Source organism: Phodopus roborovskii, unplaced genomic scaffold (assembly GCF_943737965.1).
Source record: "Phodopus roborovskii unplaced genomic scaffold, PHOROB, whole genome shotgun sequence".
NCBI lineage: Eukaryota > Metazoa > Chordata > Mammalia > Rodentia > Cricetidae > Phodopus > Phodopus roborovskii.
In genome coordinates this window covers 16,984,944-17,001,471 of record NW_026126459.1, presented here as the reverse complement: position 1 = coordinate 17,001,471, position 16,528 = coordinate 16,984,944, and the positions used below count along the sequence as shown (strand labels likewise).

The 16,528-nt window shown below is 38.2% G+C and overlaps 1 protein-coding gene across 1 annotated transcript in view; it reads left to right on the top strand.

The window, feature by feature from the left end:
- Positions 1-16,285, top strand: part of Yaf2 (YY1 associated factor 2) — a 60,687-nt gene extending 44,402 nt beyond the window's left edge. Inside the window, 2 exon segments of the mRNA XM_051189705.1 lie at positions 13,869-14,021; positions 14,945-16,285. Of these exon segments, the coding sequence (XP_051045662.1) occupies positions 13,869-14,021; positions 14,945-15,182 (391 nt within the window). The 3' untranslated portion in view covers positions 15,183-16,285.
- Positions 16,286-16,528: the final 243 nt, after the last annotated feature.

Below are 16,528 nucleotides of genomic sequence, written 5' to 3'. Positions count from 1 at the left end.
TACCTTTAAATCACCTCTCATTAATGCTAGAAACCACACCATCTTCAGGAGGCCCTCTTCAGTTTAGCATATTATTTTGCATGTAGAAGCCTTAAGTTGAATTGTGATTTCAACAGTTGAACTTCATTGTCTTTAAACAAACTATTATAAAATCATACATGTGCTATTCTTTTAATTTCTAAAAGTAAAATATGAAAAAATATTTATAAAGTAGGGCCAGTGAGATGGTTAGCAGGTAAAGGTGCTTGCTTCCAAGCCCTGACAATCCTAAGTTGGTCCCTAGGATACACATGATAAAAGAAGAAGACTTTCTCCCAACGGTTGTCCTCTGACCTTCACAGTCACTGTGGCTTGTCACATACACACATGAATGCAGATAAATACAATAAAGATTTATAAAACAGTAAAGACAAACTTGAAAATTGAATGGTCTTAGAAACATAGAAACAGTTGTAGCCTAATATGTTTTTGAGTGCCGTTGGTTTCTTCTGCCAACTTTCACATAGCAGTTGGTTCCCCAGAGTGAATGACCCAAGAGAGTTGACGAGCTGTGTGCTGTGTCTTGTTGCTCTGCTGTTTTCTTTCTTTTTAAAAATGTTTTTACTTTTATTTTATGTGCATTGGTATTTTGACTGCAGGTAACTCTGTGTGAGAGCATCAGATCTTGGAGTTAAAGTTATGAGCTGCCATGTGGGAGCTGGGATTTGAACCTGGGTCCTTTGGGAGAGTAGTCAGTGCCCTTAACCTAGGAGCCATGTTTCCAGCCCCCTGTTGTTTTTTCTGTTGTGTTCCCTCTCCTATAATAGGAACTACTGCTTTTTTCATTGATTTTTCTTGTTCTTGTTTTGATTATGTTTTGTTTTCGAGACGGGGTTTCTTTGCGTAACAGCCTTGGCTATCCCTGAACTCTCTTTGTAGACCATGCTGTCCTTGAACTCACAGAGCCACAGTCTTTCCCTTCTGAGTGCTGGGATTAAAAGCATGTGCCACCACCACCTGGCTTATTTAGATCTTTTAGTAAACAGTTACGATTATTTGCCACAAATTGTTTTAAAATTTATTTTCTCAATTTCAATAAATCATAAGTTTGCCTCAATTTTTAGCAGATATTTCAGGCTCCAGATGATTTTGAGGTTATAGTTAATGTTCACTGAGACCAGTCCTGGTGGTCCATGCCTATAACCCAGTCTCTTAAAAAGACTGGGACAGGACCATGACTAGTTCCAGATTAACCAGTTTAGTCAGACCCTGAGGAGGAAGGATGGGGTGGGGAAGAAATCAGGAAAGAAGATGCTGAGTCTGCACATATCTGATGGCTTGACCTCTGGGATACCTACTTCCAAGGTGGCTCACACACACTGGCTGTTGTTGACAGGACTGCCTAATTTCTTGCCATGTGCACATCTCCATAAGGCTGCTAAGCAAGTCCTTTAGTCATAGTAGTTGGCTCCCCAGAGCAAGTAATCCAGATGAATAAGGCAGAAGTGACTCAGACTTACAGGTCCCACTTGGTCATTTCTTTAGTAATTTGATAGTTTGAGCTGTTTTAGGGTTGGGGTAGTGTGCAATGTGTGTGTGTGGGGGTGTGTGGCATCAGGTGTGAGGCTCACTGGGTGCTGTTTAGAGAGTCTAGTCACCAGGAGAATGAAGGGAAAAAACAAAAGCAGCAGTTGCCTGACTCCTCCTGTGGAGCTGGGAAAACCAGGATAAAGGAAGTCAGAGAAGACAAACAGCTTTTGAGTTTTCTCAAATAGGACTATGTTCAGTTTCTTACTTATATATTTTTAGAAACTAATCCTCTCTCAAAAGTATAATGATGCTTTCCTGTTTTATAGGGTGCTGTTTTATATGAATGATGGTGTCCTTTGCCATATAGAAGATTTTCAGTTTCATGAGGTTCCATTTATTAGTTGTTGGTCTTAATGGCTGTGTTATCAGCATCCTATTCAGAAAGTCATTTCCTTGCCAGTGAGTTAAGGCCCACTCTCCACTTTCTTTTCTATCAGCTTAGGGTTTCTGGTCTTCCATTTAGTGCTATATAAAATTTTGCTACTCTTAGTTACCATTTTTAAAAGAAAAATTAGCTCTTTACCCCAGTGTTGGAGATCAAACCAAGGTTCTTCAACTTGCTAGGTCAGTTCTTAACACTGGCTACATTCCAACACCATGAAAGGAGGTGAGGGTGTTGCACAGTGCTAGAGTGCTTGTCCAAGTATGTGAAGGCTTGGCTTTGATTCCCAACACATTATGCATGCACACATACACACTAATTAATAATAGTCTAATAAATAAAGTTCTAGGCAGTCTTACTTCATATCAAACTGTTGAATATCATACTATTGTATCCCAGGTATCTCTGTCTTCTAGTATCCTTGGAACATACTGGATATGGAAGTGTATGTCATATTCTCGTAAATTAAAAAAAAAAAATCACATTTAAGCCAAATAGTAGTAGTATAGGAAGCCAGGTCTAGGGAAGGTATGCTTTTCATTCAGTTCTTTGTAGAGCTCATGAGTTTGAACTCTAGATCACATCCTTAGTCTATTTCTTTTCCTAATTTTTGCACCACATTTTCTGAGTTGTCTAATTAAACTGTAGACTTCTGAATTGAAAACAGGCACTGACTGTTCAGATAATTGTAGCTATTTAGGTTGAAATTCATCTAGAAATGAAGGGTAATGTCTCACTGAGGGGTGTTTTTAGTCATAATTTCATAATTATGTGTATGCATGTTTTTTTGTACCATCTGCATGCCTGTTGTCTGTGGCAGCCTGAAGAGGGCATTGGATCCCCTGGAACTGGAGATTATAGATTCCCCCCATTACTGAATTGTTAATTAGGTTTCTAGTACTAGGCTTGGTATTCCTATTGTTGAGTGGGTTGCAAGTCTAAGTAGAGAGCTGTTGTTACTGCCAATGCATGCATGTCACTATTGCACCCTGTTACTTAGGGTTATCATGCCATGCTAGTATGTGGTTCATGGGTGTTGTAACTGGGTAGAACTTTTGGTTTCTTCTCTCCTTTGGAAGCGTGCATGGTGCCTTCAGGAAGGAGGCGTTCAGGTTGGTTCCAGCAGAGACTTTTGTGGCAGAGAAAGAGCACATTTCAAAAGTCATGAGTTGAGTCCTTTGAAACCTTAAAGCTCCCTTACCATTTACCAGTAACATCTTAGCAAAGAAACAGATCCCAAGTTTATGTTAGAGATGAAGATTCCTTCTGAGTAGGATGGTGCCTGGGAGCAACCTAATGAATTTTCCCTGACTACTGTTGGGGGGGGGGTCTTTCTTTTCTTTTCTTTTTTTTCTTTTTAATAAAAAACAGTCTTGTTAAAGACAGGTTGCCATTGAATTCTAGATCCTCTTGCCTCTGCCTCCCACATACTGGAGTTCAGCCAGAATAGTTTGCTGTTTCATTTTCCTATGGATAATTTCATCTTTGCTTATCAATTTTTCCAACTATATTCTTTTTGTTCATTTGGTTTTGGTTTTTTGAGACAGGCTTTCTTTGGATAGCCATGACCGTCCTGGAACTCACTCTGTAGACCAGGCTGTCCTGGAACTCAAAAAGATCTGCCTGGCCTCTGCCTCCTGAGTGCTGGCATTAAACGTGTGTGCCACCACTATCTGGCCTGAACTATATTCTTCAAAGTGGTTAAAAAAAAAAGTACAAAAACAGTAAGCAATGCAATGAATCAAGCAGGATGATGCAGCTCTAAGATAACTCAGGGCTATCATGTCAATCTCAAGGGAATATAAAAGAAGACTAAAGAGACAAGGACTTTTTAGTTTGGCTGTGTTTGAACTGTGTAGACCAAACTGACCTTGAACTCAGAGATCTATCTGCCTCTGGGAGTAGAGATGTCTGCTACCATGACTGGCTAGGGTCATCATTTTTTGTAGTCTTTGTTCTCTCGAGTCTTTATAGTTTCTTGAATATGATGAAAGTCGGAGTATTATTTTTCCATAGAGGTAAAGAGAAGAAGATGGACAGATGAAGGCATTTTACAGTTACTAGATGAGTCAAAGGTTGATGCAGAGATAAGACCTAGACCTGTAATGATAATGCTGAAATAGACCACAGCAGGGAACTGTTAGAATGCAAATCTCCAAATGATAGTATCCTACACTGTCTTTTTTCAAACTCATGAATTCTTAAGTGAACAATGGGTTTCTTTTAAAATTTTTATTAAAGCTTTATTGTAAAGAACTTGCCAAAAAAAAAAAAAAAAATCCAACATCAGACCTGAAGTGTGTGCATCTTAAACATCTGTACAGTTAGAGTAGCCATTATGAGGTTTTGGGACTTCACAGTGGCTTTTACACTTTCACTATCAAATGTATTTTTATGTCTTACTCACTACAAAAACATGAATTAAAACTAGAAAGTCAGTTGTGTATCCTCTTTCCTGACTCAAGTGTCCATTACTTGTGGGTCTTGTTCTCACATTCATGTGCATATGGGCAGAACCAGTTGCACCCAGTTGGGGGAGGGGAAGTCTGAAGTAGGAAGGAAGATCTTGGTGGGGGGGGATAAGAGTTGGAGAGATATGGTAGGGAGTGGATATTATCAAAATATGTATGAAACTAATTAAAATCATATTCTGGCACTGCTAAACTTATAGTAATAATGAACAGCAAAAAAGAAAACATGTTATTTTCAAACAAAGAAAATGGCTGTCTGATTTTTAAAATTTAAAAAGAGTTTTGAAAGTAACATATTTGATAACATAAGTACAAGAGGGTATGTATATATTATATGTGGATGTTATACTATTTTATATAAGGGACTTTCTGTGTCTATGGATTTTAATAGCCTTGAAGTATATACAATGTCTCTTAGAAACAGTGCTCTGTAAATACTAAAGGACAGTGGTGTATCTTCAAAACCAAATTATTATGGGATTAAATAGGCTTATACATTTTATATTATTCAAAAAAGCCTTAATAAAGTTTCATTTTTCTTCTTTCTTGGCACAATAATGACTAAGGAATGATATTTTATCTCTGTTTATAACATATTTCTCTAAGCAAAGCACCATTTTTAAGTGTTTATCATAAAAAACCTTTTCTACCTTTTTTTTTTTTTTTTTATGGGAGAGGGTGTGGGCCAGTATGTGTGTATATTTGGAATCCTGAGGAAGATATTGGGTGCTATGCTCTATAATTTTCCACCATATTCCCTTAATACAGCATATCCCTCCCTCAATCCCTCCCTCCTTCTCTTCTTCCCTCCCTTCTTCCCCCCTCTCTCCCTTCCTCCCCCCTCCCCCTCCCTCCTTCCCTCTCCCCCCCCTCTCTCTCAGAGTCATCCTGGCTGGCCAGCAGGTCCCAGTGACCCTCTTGTATCTGGCCACACAGTACTATCCTTATAGCCTCACTAGAGGCCACACTAGGCTGTTAGTTTTTAATGTGGGCTGGAGACTTGAATTCCAATCCACACTCTGGTGCAGCAAATGCTCTTAATCTTGTAAGGCCATGTCCCCAGCCAGCCCTAAATTAATATTTAACACTATCAGTGATGGGTTACCTTTTCTTACATTTGTATCACCCTTTGTTCTTCCTGACCTCCTCCTCTGCTGTTTCCTTTTTCTTTGGTCCCTTCCATCCTGCTGATAATCTTTTTGTTTTCTCGAATGTATCACATATAAAATTTAAATACCAATGAACTGTTTTCTGAAATTTATTTTTCCTTAAAAAATACTTTTATTTCTTTGTTTGGAGACAAGTTCTTACTCTGTAACCCTAGCTGTCTTGGAACTCAGAATCCTCCTGTGACATCCTCCCACATGTTGTTCCTAGTGCTGGTTATAGATGCTTACCGCTTACCCCACCTGGTTTCCTGGGAGTCCCCATCCTACCCACTTTTGTGAGTTCCTCTTATAGTTCACTTTCTATTTCTGTGCTGAAAACCATGACCAAAAAGCAACGTAGGAAGGAGTTTATCTAACAAGCTGTAGTCCATCGTCAAGAGAAGCCAGGACAGAAGCTTGAAGCAGAAGCTGCAGAGGAATGCTGCTTATTGTTTGTTTCCCTAGTTTGCTCAGCTAGTTTTCTTATACAGCCCAGGCCCATCCTCCCAGGGACGACCCTGTCCACAATGGGCTGGCCCCTCCTACATCATTTATCAATCAAGAAAATGCCTCCTAGACAGGCCACAGTCAGTCTGATGGAAGAAGCTTCCCAGTTGAGGTTCCCTCCTCTTAGATGACTCTAATTTGTCTCAAATTGACAAAAACTAACCATTGCAACTCCCTTTTAAAAAATTATGGTAAATGAACAAACCTGCTCTATATTATACAGATGCCTGTGTTCATACACATGAACATACAGATTTTTAAAATGCATTTTAAGGCTAGGGATGTAGCTAAATGGTAAAGTGTGTAGTATGCACAAAGCCATGGTTTGGTCTCCTGTAATACAGAAACTTGACATAGTGGTACGTGCCTATAATCCCAGCACTCCGGGAGATGAGGTGTTCCAGGCCATCTCATCAGGTAGAGGAGAGCTCATACTTTGTTATGATCATGGGGATATCCTAAAGTTATATCAGGAAGTATCACCACTGCTGTCAGTGAACAGCAGGAGAAACTTTCAGTTGATGAATCTCTTCCCTCACGTTCTCCTTTTCATTTCAAAGTTGAATCAGATGAAATAATCTAGAATATTGGGGTAAAGTTAAAGTGTTCAAATGAAACGAATCCTTATCATTAGAACAGGAATAAAACAATGGCGTATTATATAATATACATCTAGAAAAGCCCATGATAAGAGATAAAATTACTCAAACTTCAAAAAAGTTACATGACAGTTTTGTGCATATTAATGCATTCTGGTGACTCACCCTGTGTCTTCTCTTACATTCTTCTTATCCCCTTTAGTACCCTCCTTCTCCCTGCAAACCCCTTTGCCAAATTCATAATTTTTTCTTTTGTTTTGTGACACAGTAGTTTAACCAGGGCCTTCTGGGTCTGGAACTCTCTATTGGAGTCTAGTCAGCTCTCTAATGGGTAAACAACGGAAGGCAAATGACTCTATCTATCCCACAGGAGCCATTGGTAACCAGTAGTTCAGCAATAATGGGTAAGGCCCTATGTGTGGTGATATCTTGTTTATGATCTAACAAATAAAACTTGCCTGAAGATCAGAGTGCAGAGTTAGCCACACTAGCCATCCCGGTAATGGTAGCACACACCTTTAATCCCAGCAGCCACACTTGTTAGCCATAGAAGCTGGACAGTGGTGGTGCATGCCTTTAATTCCAGCACTGGAGAGGACTATAAGGCAGGTGGAGGCAGGAGTGCAGTGTATTCAGTTTTTGGTCACATTGAGGACAGGATTGTCCTTTTGATCTGATCCTTGGTAGAGGTAAGAACTCCCTGGTAGCTTGGCCTCTTTGCTTCTTTGATCTTCAGGTTGAACCCCAATATCTGTCTCTGGGCTTTTATTATTTGTGCTACACCCGTGACCCCTTTCCCCATCCATGATTGACTGTTAAGAGGCCCATTCTTGTATAGGTCTAGCTTAGGTACCCACAGCTGCTATGGGATCACAATTGTGATGGCCGTATCATGCCTAGAAAATATATCTCAGCCCTTCTCCTTGTCTTCTGGCTCTTGGCTCTTACATTCTTTTTACTCCCTCTTCTGTAGTGTTACCTGAGCCTTTTGTGTGATGATACCAAGCAGTCAGCTCCTTATCCCTGTATATCCAGGTATATATTAGAGTGTGTGGTTTCACTTCCAGCTTGCTGAACCATAGTAGAGATCTAATAATATTTATACCCTGATACATTGTATTTCTTCCCTGACAAATTCAACTAGTTCTCCATTGGTTTTGCCTCCTGGACTGTCGTATTCTCAAGTATTATATTCTTACTGTACTTGAGAGTACAGTACTTTAGAAATGCTCTAGATTGATAGTTCATTTAAAATAAAGGTTCTAATTTAACTTTATGGATATATGATGTAAATTATACCTTTCTAATAGATACTGTCTTTTACAGTGGTTAACCTGCATGTAATCTCCTGCCCCCACAAGGGATAATTATTCTAGTGAGAGAATATCAGTTAAGAAAGAATAAATAAGACTTAAAAGAATAAAGAAGACAGAGTAGCAACTATCTTGTAAGATTTGTGAGTTGCACAGTTAATGTTGTTTTCTTCATGCATGAACATGGGAGTATGACATTGTAAAACTACTGTGTGTGTGGGGAGGAGCATGTCACAAAGTTACTCAGCACAACAGTACAGCATAATGGTTGAATTAAGAATGTTCATGGTGTACTCTGTGATTGCTGATGTACCTAGTGAAAGAAAAGATATCAGCTTAGGACCCAAGACCAGAGGGACAGAGGGCAGGGGTAAGAGACAAAGACAGGAGATTGAGGATAAGAAACCAGGGAAAAGGAAAAAGGGAGAGAGGGCAGACATGACACACAGGAAAATGACAGTTTATAAAGGTACAAGGGGAAACCCTGTTAGGATGAGGTGTTTTAATTTTAATTGGTGAACCAAAGGGGTCTTTTGATTGCTCCTCAGGAGGAGGAAATGGCAAAATAAGGGAATAGATCTTAGTGACTAGCTTTAGGAATGAAATTCAATTTTTGTTTGTTTGTTTGTTGTTGCTTTTATTTCCCCCATTTTGGTTTTTTTCAGAGTTTCTCTTTGTATATTTGGAGCCTGTTCTGCAACTCACTCTGTAGACTAGGCTGGCCTTGAACTCATACAGATCCACCTACTTCTGCCTCCCAAGTGCTGGGAATAAAGGTGTGCACCACTACTGACTAACAAAATCTAACGGTTTTTTAGCAAGACAGAAGGAATGGGAGAGAGGGCAAGGCCTGCCAGAGCTATGCTTGCAGTACTCACGCTGGTCAGAGTCCCTTCATCTAGGAAAACTATGTAACTTCATTTTTCTCTAAAGGTAACAGTAAATACAGTTGGCATTGATGAGATACATTATAGTGACAATAAGGCAGTTCAATTTGCTAATGGCTGGAAACTTTAGGACTTCCACTTTTTAAAGATTTATTTTTATTTTATGTGTATGTGTTTTTCCTATGCGTGTATATGCACACCCTGGCTGTGTGCACCTGTGTACACAGAATATGAGAAGGCCAGAAGAGGACGCAAGGACCTGGGGTTTCATGAGGCTTTGCGCTGTTGTGTATGTGCTGGGAACTGAGCCTGGGTCCTCTGCAAGAGCTAAACTATCTCCCCAGCCCCAGGATTTCCATTTTAAATTTATTTCAGTAATACTTTTATATACCATTTGTATTGAATTTTGAGGTAATAGTAATGACAATACAAGACATAGTATATGACTGTGACAGACCTGTAATTTAATGGACAGACCCAGAGATTTATAATGCCATGACAATTTCTTAGCTACATTTTCTATTTTAAGGATCTTACTTTTAAATGACTATTTATTAGACATTAGCCTGATGAAACATATTCCAACCATGCCATACCTTCCAGCTTTCTTTTCCATATTTAGGTATAACTGAAAAAAAAAAACTATTACCCTCACATTGTGTTTTACCACTATGTAACAAGTAGTTGATCTTGGCCAGTAAGCCTAGGGGCAGTACCCTATATCTTAAGGATGTACATCAGAAGGTGATATGCAGGGTACACAGATCTGATAATGTGCATTATATCTAGCTATTTAGATGTCACACTGTACCACATGTACATTATTATGTGTCGGTAAGAACATCCTTCAGCATTCATTCTTGGTGTCCAGTAGTAACGCAGTAGCTACATGGTGGTGGCTCACACCCATGCTTCCCTTTATTGGTGGTGGTTCTAGCTTAGGTCGGGAAACCTAAAATTAACATTATATCTTATTTCCTAACATTCATTGTGTTTCTTAAACTTTGTACATAGCATTTAATCAGATTTAAGAGTCTGTCTTTATTTTTGTTTTTTGTCTTTGATTCCCTCTTTTAATCTATTTTTGTTTCTGTAACAAAATACTGTAGAAACACCTTAATGTAGGCACTTTATGAATAATAAATTTGTTTCTCCCACCTTTGATATTTGGGAATTACAAGTCAAGGTGAGGGGTGTCTGATGCCGGCTTCCTTTTTGTGTGTGTGTGTGTGTGCTGTGACTCTTGTGTGGCTGTGAAAGGGCCACAATGGCTACCTGAAGCCTTTGTCAGGACTCTGTCCTCAGGACTTAACCTCACATTCTGTTTTTAGTCATATTGGGATTATGTCCCACTATAAAAATCTAAGGGAACATTAACATTCAGACCATAGTACTCACCCACGGAATATTGGTTACATGCAGTCAAGAATTTTTATTTCTTGTTTATGGGGTGTCTTGGTTAGAAGTGATGAGGGCACAGCTAGTAAGTTACTACACATCCTTGATTTTACTCTTCAGACAATCTGAAGTCCATTACTGCTTCTTTATTTTAGACATTTTTTATTTGTTTATTTTCTCTTTTTCAGTTTACTTTCCTTTGGCATTTTAAAAAAGAACACCTTTCTTCCTGGTCTATTAAAGGAGCTAACAAACAACTTTCTTGTTTTGTACAACCTTTTTTACTTTAGACTGATGTCTATACATACTCTTCATATACATACTCTTCATTAAGTTTCTCCAGTGACTCTCTGTTTCTCACAGCTAATACTCCTTAACTTCCTTCCAGTTGCTATGTGTTGCATGCTTCATTCCTCTGTTGCTCTCAGCAGTCTGGAACTTTCTGCTGCAGCAGTACCAGAACTCGCTATATGTCTTACATTTCTTGAAACTTCTTTCCAGAAAGATCTCTTGTCTGGCAGTTTCCTCTGATTGAAACACTCCATCCTGCAGGGAGGCTCCTTAAACAGGAAGGTAAACAACTCAGAAGAACTTCAGGAAGTTCCTGAAACAGACTAGATTCAAGAGGCCCCTCCCTGCCACAGTAAGCAATGAAAGTTGAGTCTAATCTAGAGACTAGTAGAACAGAGCTGCAAAGAAGACTCTCATTAGACAAGCCCAGCTGGGAAGATGGCTCCAAGAGGAGAGAAGCTGCAAAAAAGACTCAGAGGCCAGACCAGCTGCCTGGAAGAAGGAGAAATCAGCTGAGCCGTCTGGTCCAGTTTTAGAGCAGCTGAGGCACCCTGGAAGGACACCCTCTGTCCTGTTGAGTTTCCTGCAGGCTGTGTGCAGTGTGTTCCAGGTTCCTAGCTGTGTGAACTGTTAGCATGCTGGTGTGGGCCTTGGTGATGCAGCTGTCTGTGAATCATTTCTGCTCCTGTAAACAACCTAATAAAACTCATTGGTTCACTAAATTGGACTTTGGTAGTGTCTGTATTTTTGTCTGTCATGGGTTCCAACCTCTCTGGGTGTTGTATCTCCCCAGAAAGAGTTTTTGCATATGACATCCCTGTGTCAATCAGGTTAGTGTTACTTGAAAACTAGCCAGAAATACAAAGTCTTGGTCTTCACCGTGAAATTACTGATCCAAAAATTGTGGATATAGGAATTGGCAAGACAAAAGCCTTCCAGGAGATTCTGACATTGCTTTAATGTGTGAACCACTGCCTTAACCCTTGCTGTGTTCATTTCCTTAACAGAGCTAACCATTAAAACAATGACTTCAAATCACTTTCATATGTGTAACTTTCTTGCATGTGTACATGTGTGAAGGTGCACACAAGCCTGTCTGTGGAGGCCACAGGAGGATGTCTAGTGTTCTCCTCTAGTGTTCCTGTCTCCCACCCCTGCCTTATTCCCTTGAATTAGGATCTCTCACTGAATCTAGAACTTGCTAGGCTGATGCCAACAAGCCCCAGCTGTCATGCACATCTGTCCTCATCACCAGCACTGGAGTCTAAAGGTGTGTCAGGGGACATGTCCACCTTTTTACCTGAGTGCTGGTGATCCCACTCAGCTGCACAGCAGGCACTTGATTCATGGAGCCATCTCTTCAAACACTGTTAATGGAGACTCTTAGTCTAAACTCTAATCCTGTTTTCTGTTAAATCTGTTATCCAGTATTTCACACTAAGTAGGCTATAAATGTTCACAGCCTATTTCCTGAAATCTGTTTTACATGCTGCTTCTTTATACCCTGCTAGCCTTCAAACTTAAAATGTTTGATTATGCAGTATTTTCTCATTTCTTAGTTCTTGTCCTGCTATAATTAAAGAAGACATCAAAGATTTTTTTAAAATGCTCTATAGGGCAAGATTTTTTAAAATAAAAATTTAATTGAAATTTTACTGTAAAAAAAATTGCACATTAATCCCAGCACTTTGGAGGCAGAGGCAGTCAGAACTCTGAGTTTAAAGCTAGCCTGGTCAAAATAGTGAGTTTCACAATAGACCAAGCTACATAGTGAAAATCCTAGCTCAAAGCAAAACAAACAACAAACAAAAACAAAAAACAAAAAAACAGAAGAAGACGATGACAACGATGAAGAAGAAGAGGAGGAAAGAACAAACCTGCAAATAAAAAGAAAAAATTCACACCCATATTAGCCAGGTCAAATGTCTAAACCTCAAAAAATAAAAAAAAAGAAAAAAGAAAAAGTCTGAACATCTAAATGAGTTTCTATACAATTAGAATAGCCATTCTGAAGCTATGAAGCGTCACATCAGATTTTACACTGTATTATCACTTTTATTTTTATGTATTTATCCTCCATGGGAAAAAAAAAAAAGAAAAAAAAATCCATGAGGAGTTTAAACAAGAGTAACAATTAGCTTCATATCCTTTTCATGACTCAATTCTTGTTCTCTTTTCTACATGTTATACTGTGCCCACCCACTGGACTAGGATCTATAGATGAAGGAAAACTTTCCTTCCTTCCTTCCTTCCTTCCTTCCTTCCTTCCTTCCTTCCTCCCTCCCTCCCTCCCTCCCTCCCTCCTTTCCTTCCTTTCTTCCTTCCACCACAGGAGGATGTCTAATGTTCTCTAGTGTTACTTTTCCCCACCCCCCCCACACAATTGTGTAATCTCCATTAATACTATACATTCTAAGTTTTTTCTTTTTTTAGTAGGATTTTCTCAGCAATAAAATTATCATTTATAAAATATATTTTTGTTTTACCCCTATTTCTCTACTTGTCTTCCTCTTTTTCTTTTCTTTTTTAAGAACTTAGAGGTTGTTTTCTCTGGCTCTTGACTCAATTGGTCAAGGAGGGGTCCTTGATCTGGGGTGATACATGCTTGTTCATTCTAGCATCCAAAGGAGAAGCCAGGCAGGTACCCTGAAATAAGTCTTGCAGAAGGTTTTTAATAAGTACTTTTAAAATATGGACGTTGGAAATTCTCAGCATCAGAAATGTATAGGGAGATTGTACCAGAGACCGAGGAGTCTCAGTGATTTCAGTAATGAGTTGGACAATAAACACATAATCAGTGAATGAACGAAAGATTCTAGAGAGGGGACAAATAGATGTTACCATAGAGACTCAGCTCTGGCTCAGGAGGAAGGATGGCCTAAAGCACCTTGGGGCCCGGGGTGCGCCTTAGCTCATACTTTGCACGGGTGAGGTCCTGTACTTCCCCCTCCGCACTGATGGCAACAGAAACTAAAGTATAAACTTTTGTGTTAAATGTCTACAATTCATGTTTATTATCATGTGTACCTTCTTTTCATGGATATGCATTTTTAGTAATGTCACATGTTCCTTTATGTACAGTTACAGTCTAATGGCTTGACCATATATCTGGAACTTAAAATTTTAATTGTTATGATAGTTTGTTTTATTTTGTTGAGCAGGAATGAAAATCTACATTTTACAGATGAGGAATTTTACACTTGAAATCTTCATAAAATATATCCTCATAACAAGTACTAGTCTTTTCTAAAAATGTGTATCCTTAAGTTATAATAAAAGCCTTTTTCTTTACTGTGCATACAGGAAACCTCGACCTGTCTCCCAGCTGGTCGCACAGCAGGTTACTCAACAGTTTGTGCCCCCTACTCAGTCAAAGAAAGAGAAGAAAGATAAAGTAGAAAAAGAAAAAAGTGAAAAGGAAGCTACTAGCAAAAAGAACTGTCATAAAAAAACCAGGTGAGAAAGTGTCTTATGGTATTTCTGAAAGAATAACAATAATTAAATTATCATAGTTTTTTTACATTGATTATATTCCTATACACAAAGTGAAAGTTAACTATTTTATTTCAATATAAAAATCACAGAATTTTTCTGTGTTGTGTTGGAGATAAGAAAAGGCCAAATATAAACTTAAATGTGAAGTAAGATTTTCTTTTTTAGTAATTAGAATACATTTATGTCCCTTTTCCTTCATTAAAAAAAAATAAGGGGTACTTGAAATTCATGAATGGATATTTGTGTGACCATTGACCAGTGGTCATGGTTATGAATCTTGTCATAATACTCAGTGTACAGCAATGGAGTGAGAGGTTAGCTTAGCCTTAACTTTATTTTATTAATTTAAAGATTTATTTATTTTATTGGCTTATGTGTATGAGTGCTATGCCTGCATGTATGTATGTGCATTTTGTGCATACCTGGTACCTTTAAAAGCAGATGAATATGTTACATCCCCTGGGACTGAAATTGGGGACATTTGAACTGCCATGTGGCAGCTCAAATCAGGGTCCTCTTGAAGAATAACCTCTTAACCACCAAACTATCTCTCCAGTCCCCTGCCTTAGCTTTTATTAACTGTTTTTGTGGTGCAGTTGTGTTTTTGTTGCCCTAAAACATCCATTGGAATAAAACTATCAAGCTACCTGAAAAGTTCAGTATGATTTTAAAGCATTATATCCAGGCCAAAATTCATGAATGATTTTGTTTGGTTAATGCTAATAAGGTGAAATATTTTGTGATACTTTTGTGGTTTATTACATATGAATTGGCTTTACACAGAAATACTCATTTTGTGACTTTACCTTGGTTATTTAGTGTGTTCTCAGAAATTTGACACTAAGAAGAGCTTGCTTAAAAACTCCTCATTTTCTTATGTTTAGACCAAGATTAAAAAATGTGGATCGGAGTAGTGCTCAGCATTTGGAAGTCACTGTTGGAGATCTAACAGTCATTATTACAGACTTTAAGGAGAAAGCAAAGTCAGCGCCAGCCTCCAGTGCTGCTGCTGGGGATCAGCACAGCCAGAGCAGCTGCAGCTCAGACAACACGGAGCGGGGCCTGTCCAGATCCTCCTCACCTCGAGGAGAAGCCTCCTCCCTGAACGGAGAGTCTCACTAAACGTTGCTCTACTTAGTCACAACTGTCCTCCATGGAAATACAGATTATGCCAAGAACTACCACATTTTCATGACAGACACATTCATGCATAACCTATAGTTTGAGTTTTACATGAACTATGAATTTGCCAGGGTTTATTAGATCTTATCGCAGTTTAAGTTACCAAAAATTTCCAGAGGTAACATTTTGGTCTCTGCTGTTAAATGCCATGAAAATGTGGTTGACTTATTCATTATGCAGTGTTATTGGTAAGTCTATTTTCACTTATAGTTTAGTGAATTCTAACACATAATTATTGAATTCTCTACTATTGGCATGTAATGAGTTTAAATTTTTTATTACATAGTGCAAGCTTCCTAAATATGTATTATTTGAGAATTGTGAAACAAATAGTTATATGTATGCAAGTCAGAGATCAACTTAATCAACTATTGCTGCAATGGGATTTTCTTAATGGTTATCCTCTTAATGCACCTGCTGGTACTTGGTGTGGTTAAATAGGAAAGTTGTTATTAAATAAAGAATTTGTATGAACCTTTGCCAATGTTTTTGACATGTTTTTACTAAATTATTCTGAGTTATGTTTTATCCATTTCACAGTTTATTTTTGTTAGTGTGCTTATTTTTCAAAGCATCAATTTATTGTAATGTTTACTAGCAGATTTATAAACAATAAAACATGGATTGTGTAGCTTTCTAATTCAGGTTTAGTGCTATTGTCATTGAACACTGGTTTTTCCTGTATTCTCTAAGACATTAACGTTAAAGAAGGATAAGCACCAGGCAGAAACATAAAAGAATTTGCCATCCTTGGCAAAGTTGTAACTTAATGATAGTGTATCACTGTTTTCTTGTTCCAAACCTATCCACGGTCATATATGGTCATATACGTGTGAACATGGTGACTATTGCACAGAGTTGGGAGGTTAATCTTAAATCCGTTTCATTGGCCTTTTACTAAATATAACAATTTGAATGAAAACCATAGTACCCTATTTCCAGATACAGCTTTCAATTTATGCATTATCAATATCATGAAATAAAAAAATTCACAGCCCCACTCACTTATGTACAATTACCAATAAAATATTTTTATGACTTCAGATTTTGCATTTTGTTTACAAGTAAATAAAGTGTGTTATGTTGTATTTGAAAATCTATCTTAGAAACCACATACTAAATTCTTAAATTCTATTAAATTCTCCTGTTTTCTCCAGCCATTTGCTTAATATAAATCTACCTATAAAGGACTTCTGAAATGTAAATCAACCTAAAGACAAGTCCTAAGTTGAATATATATAACCTATCACATAAAAGACACCATGATAACATTTGAAGGAAAGATA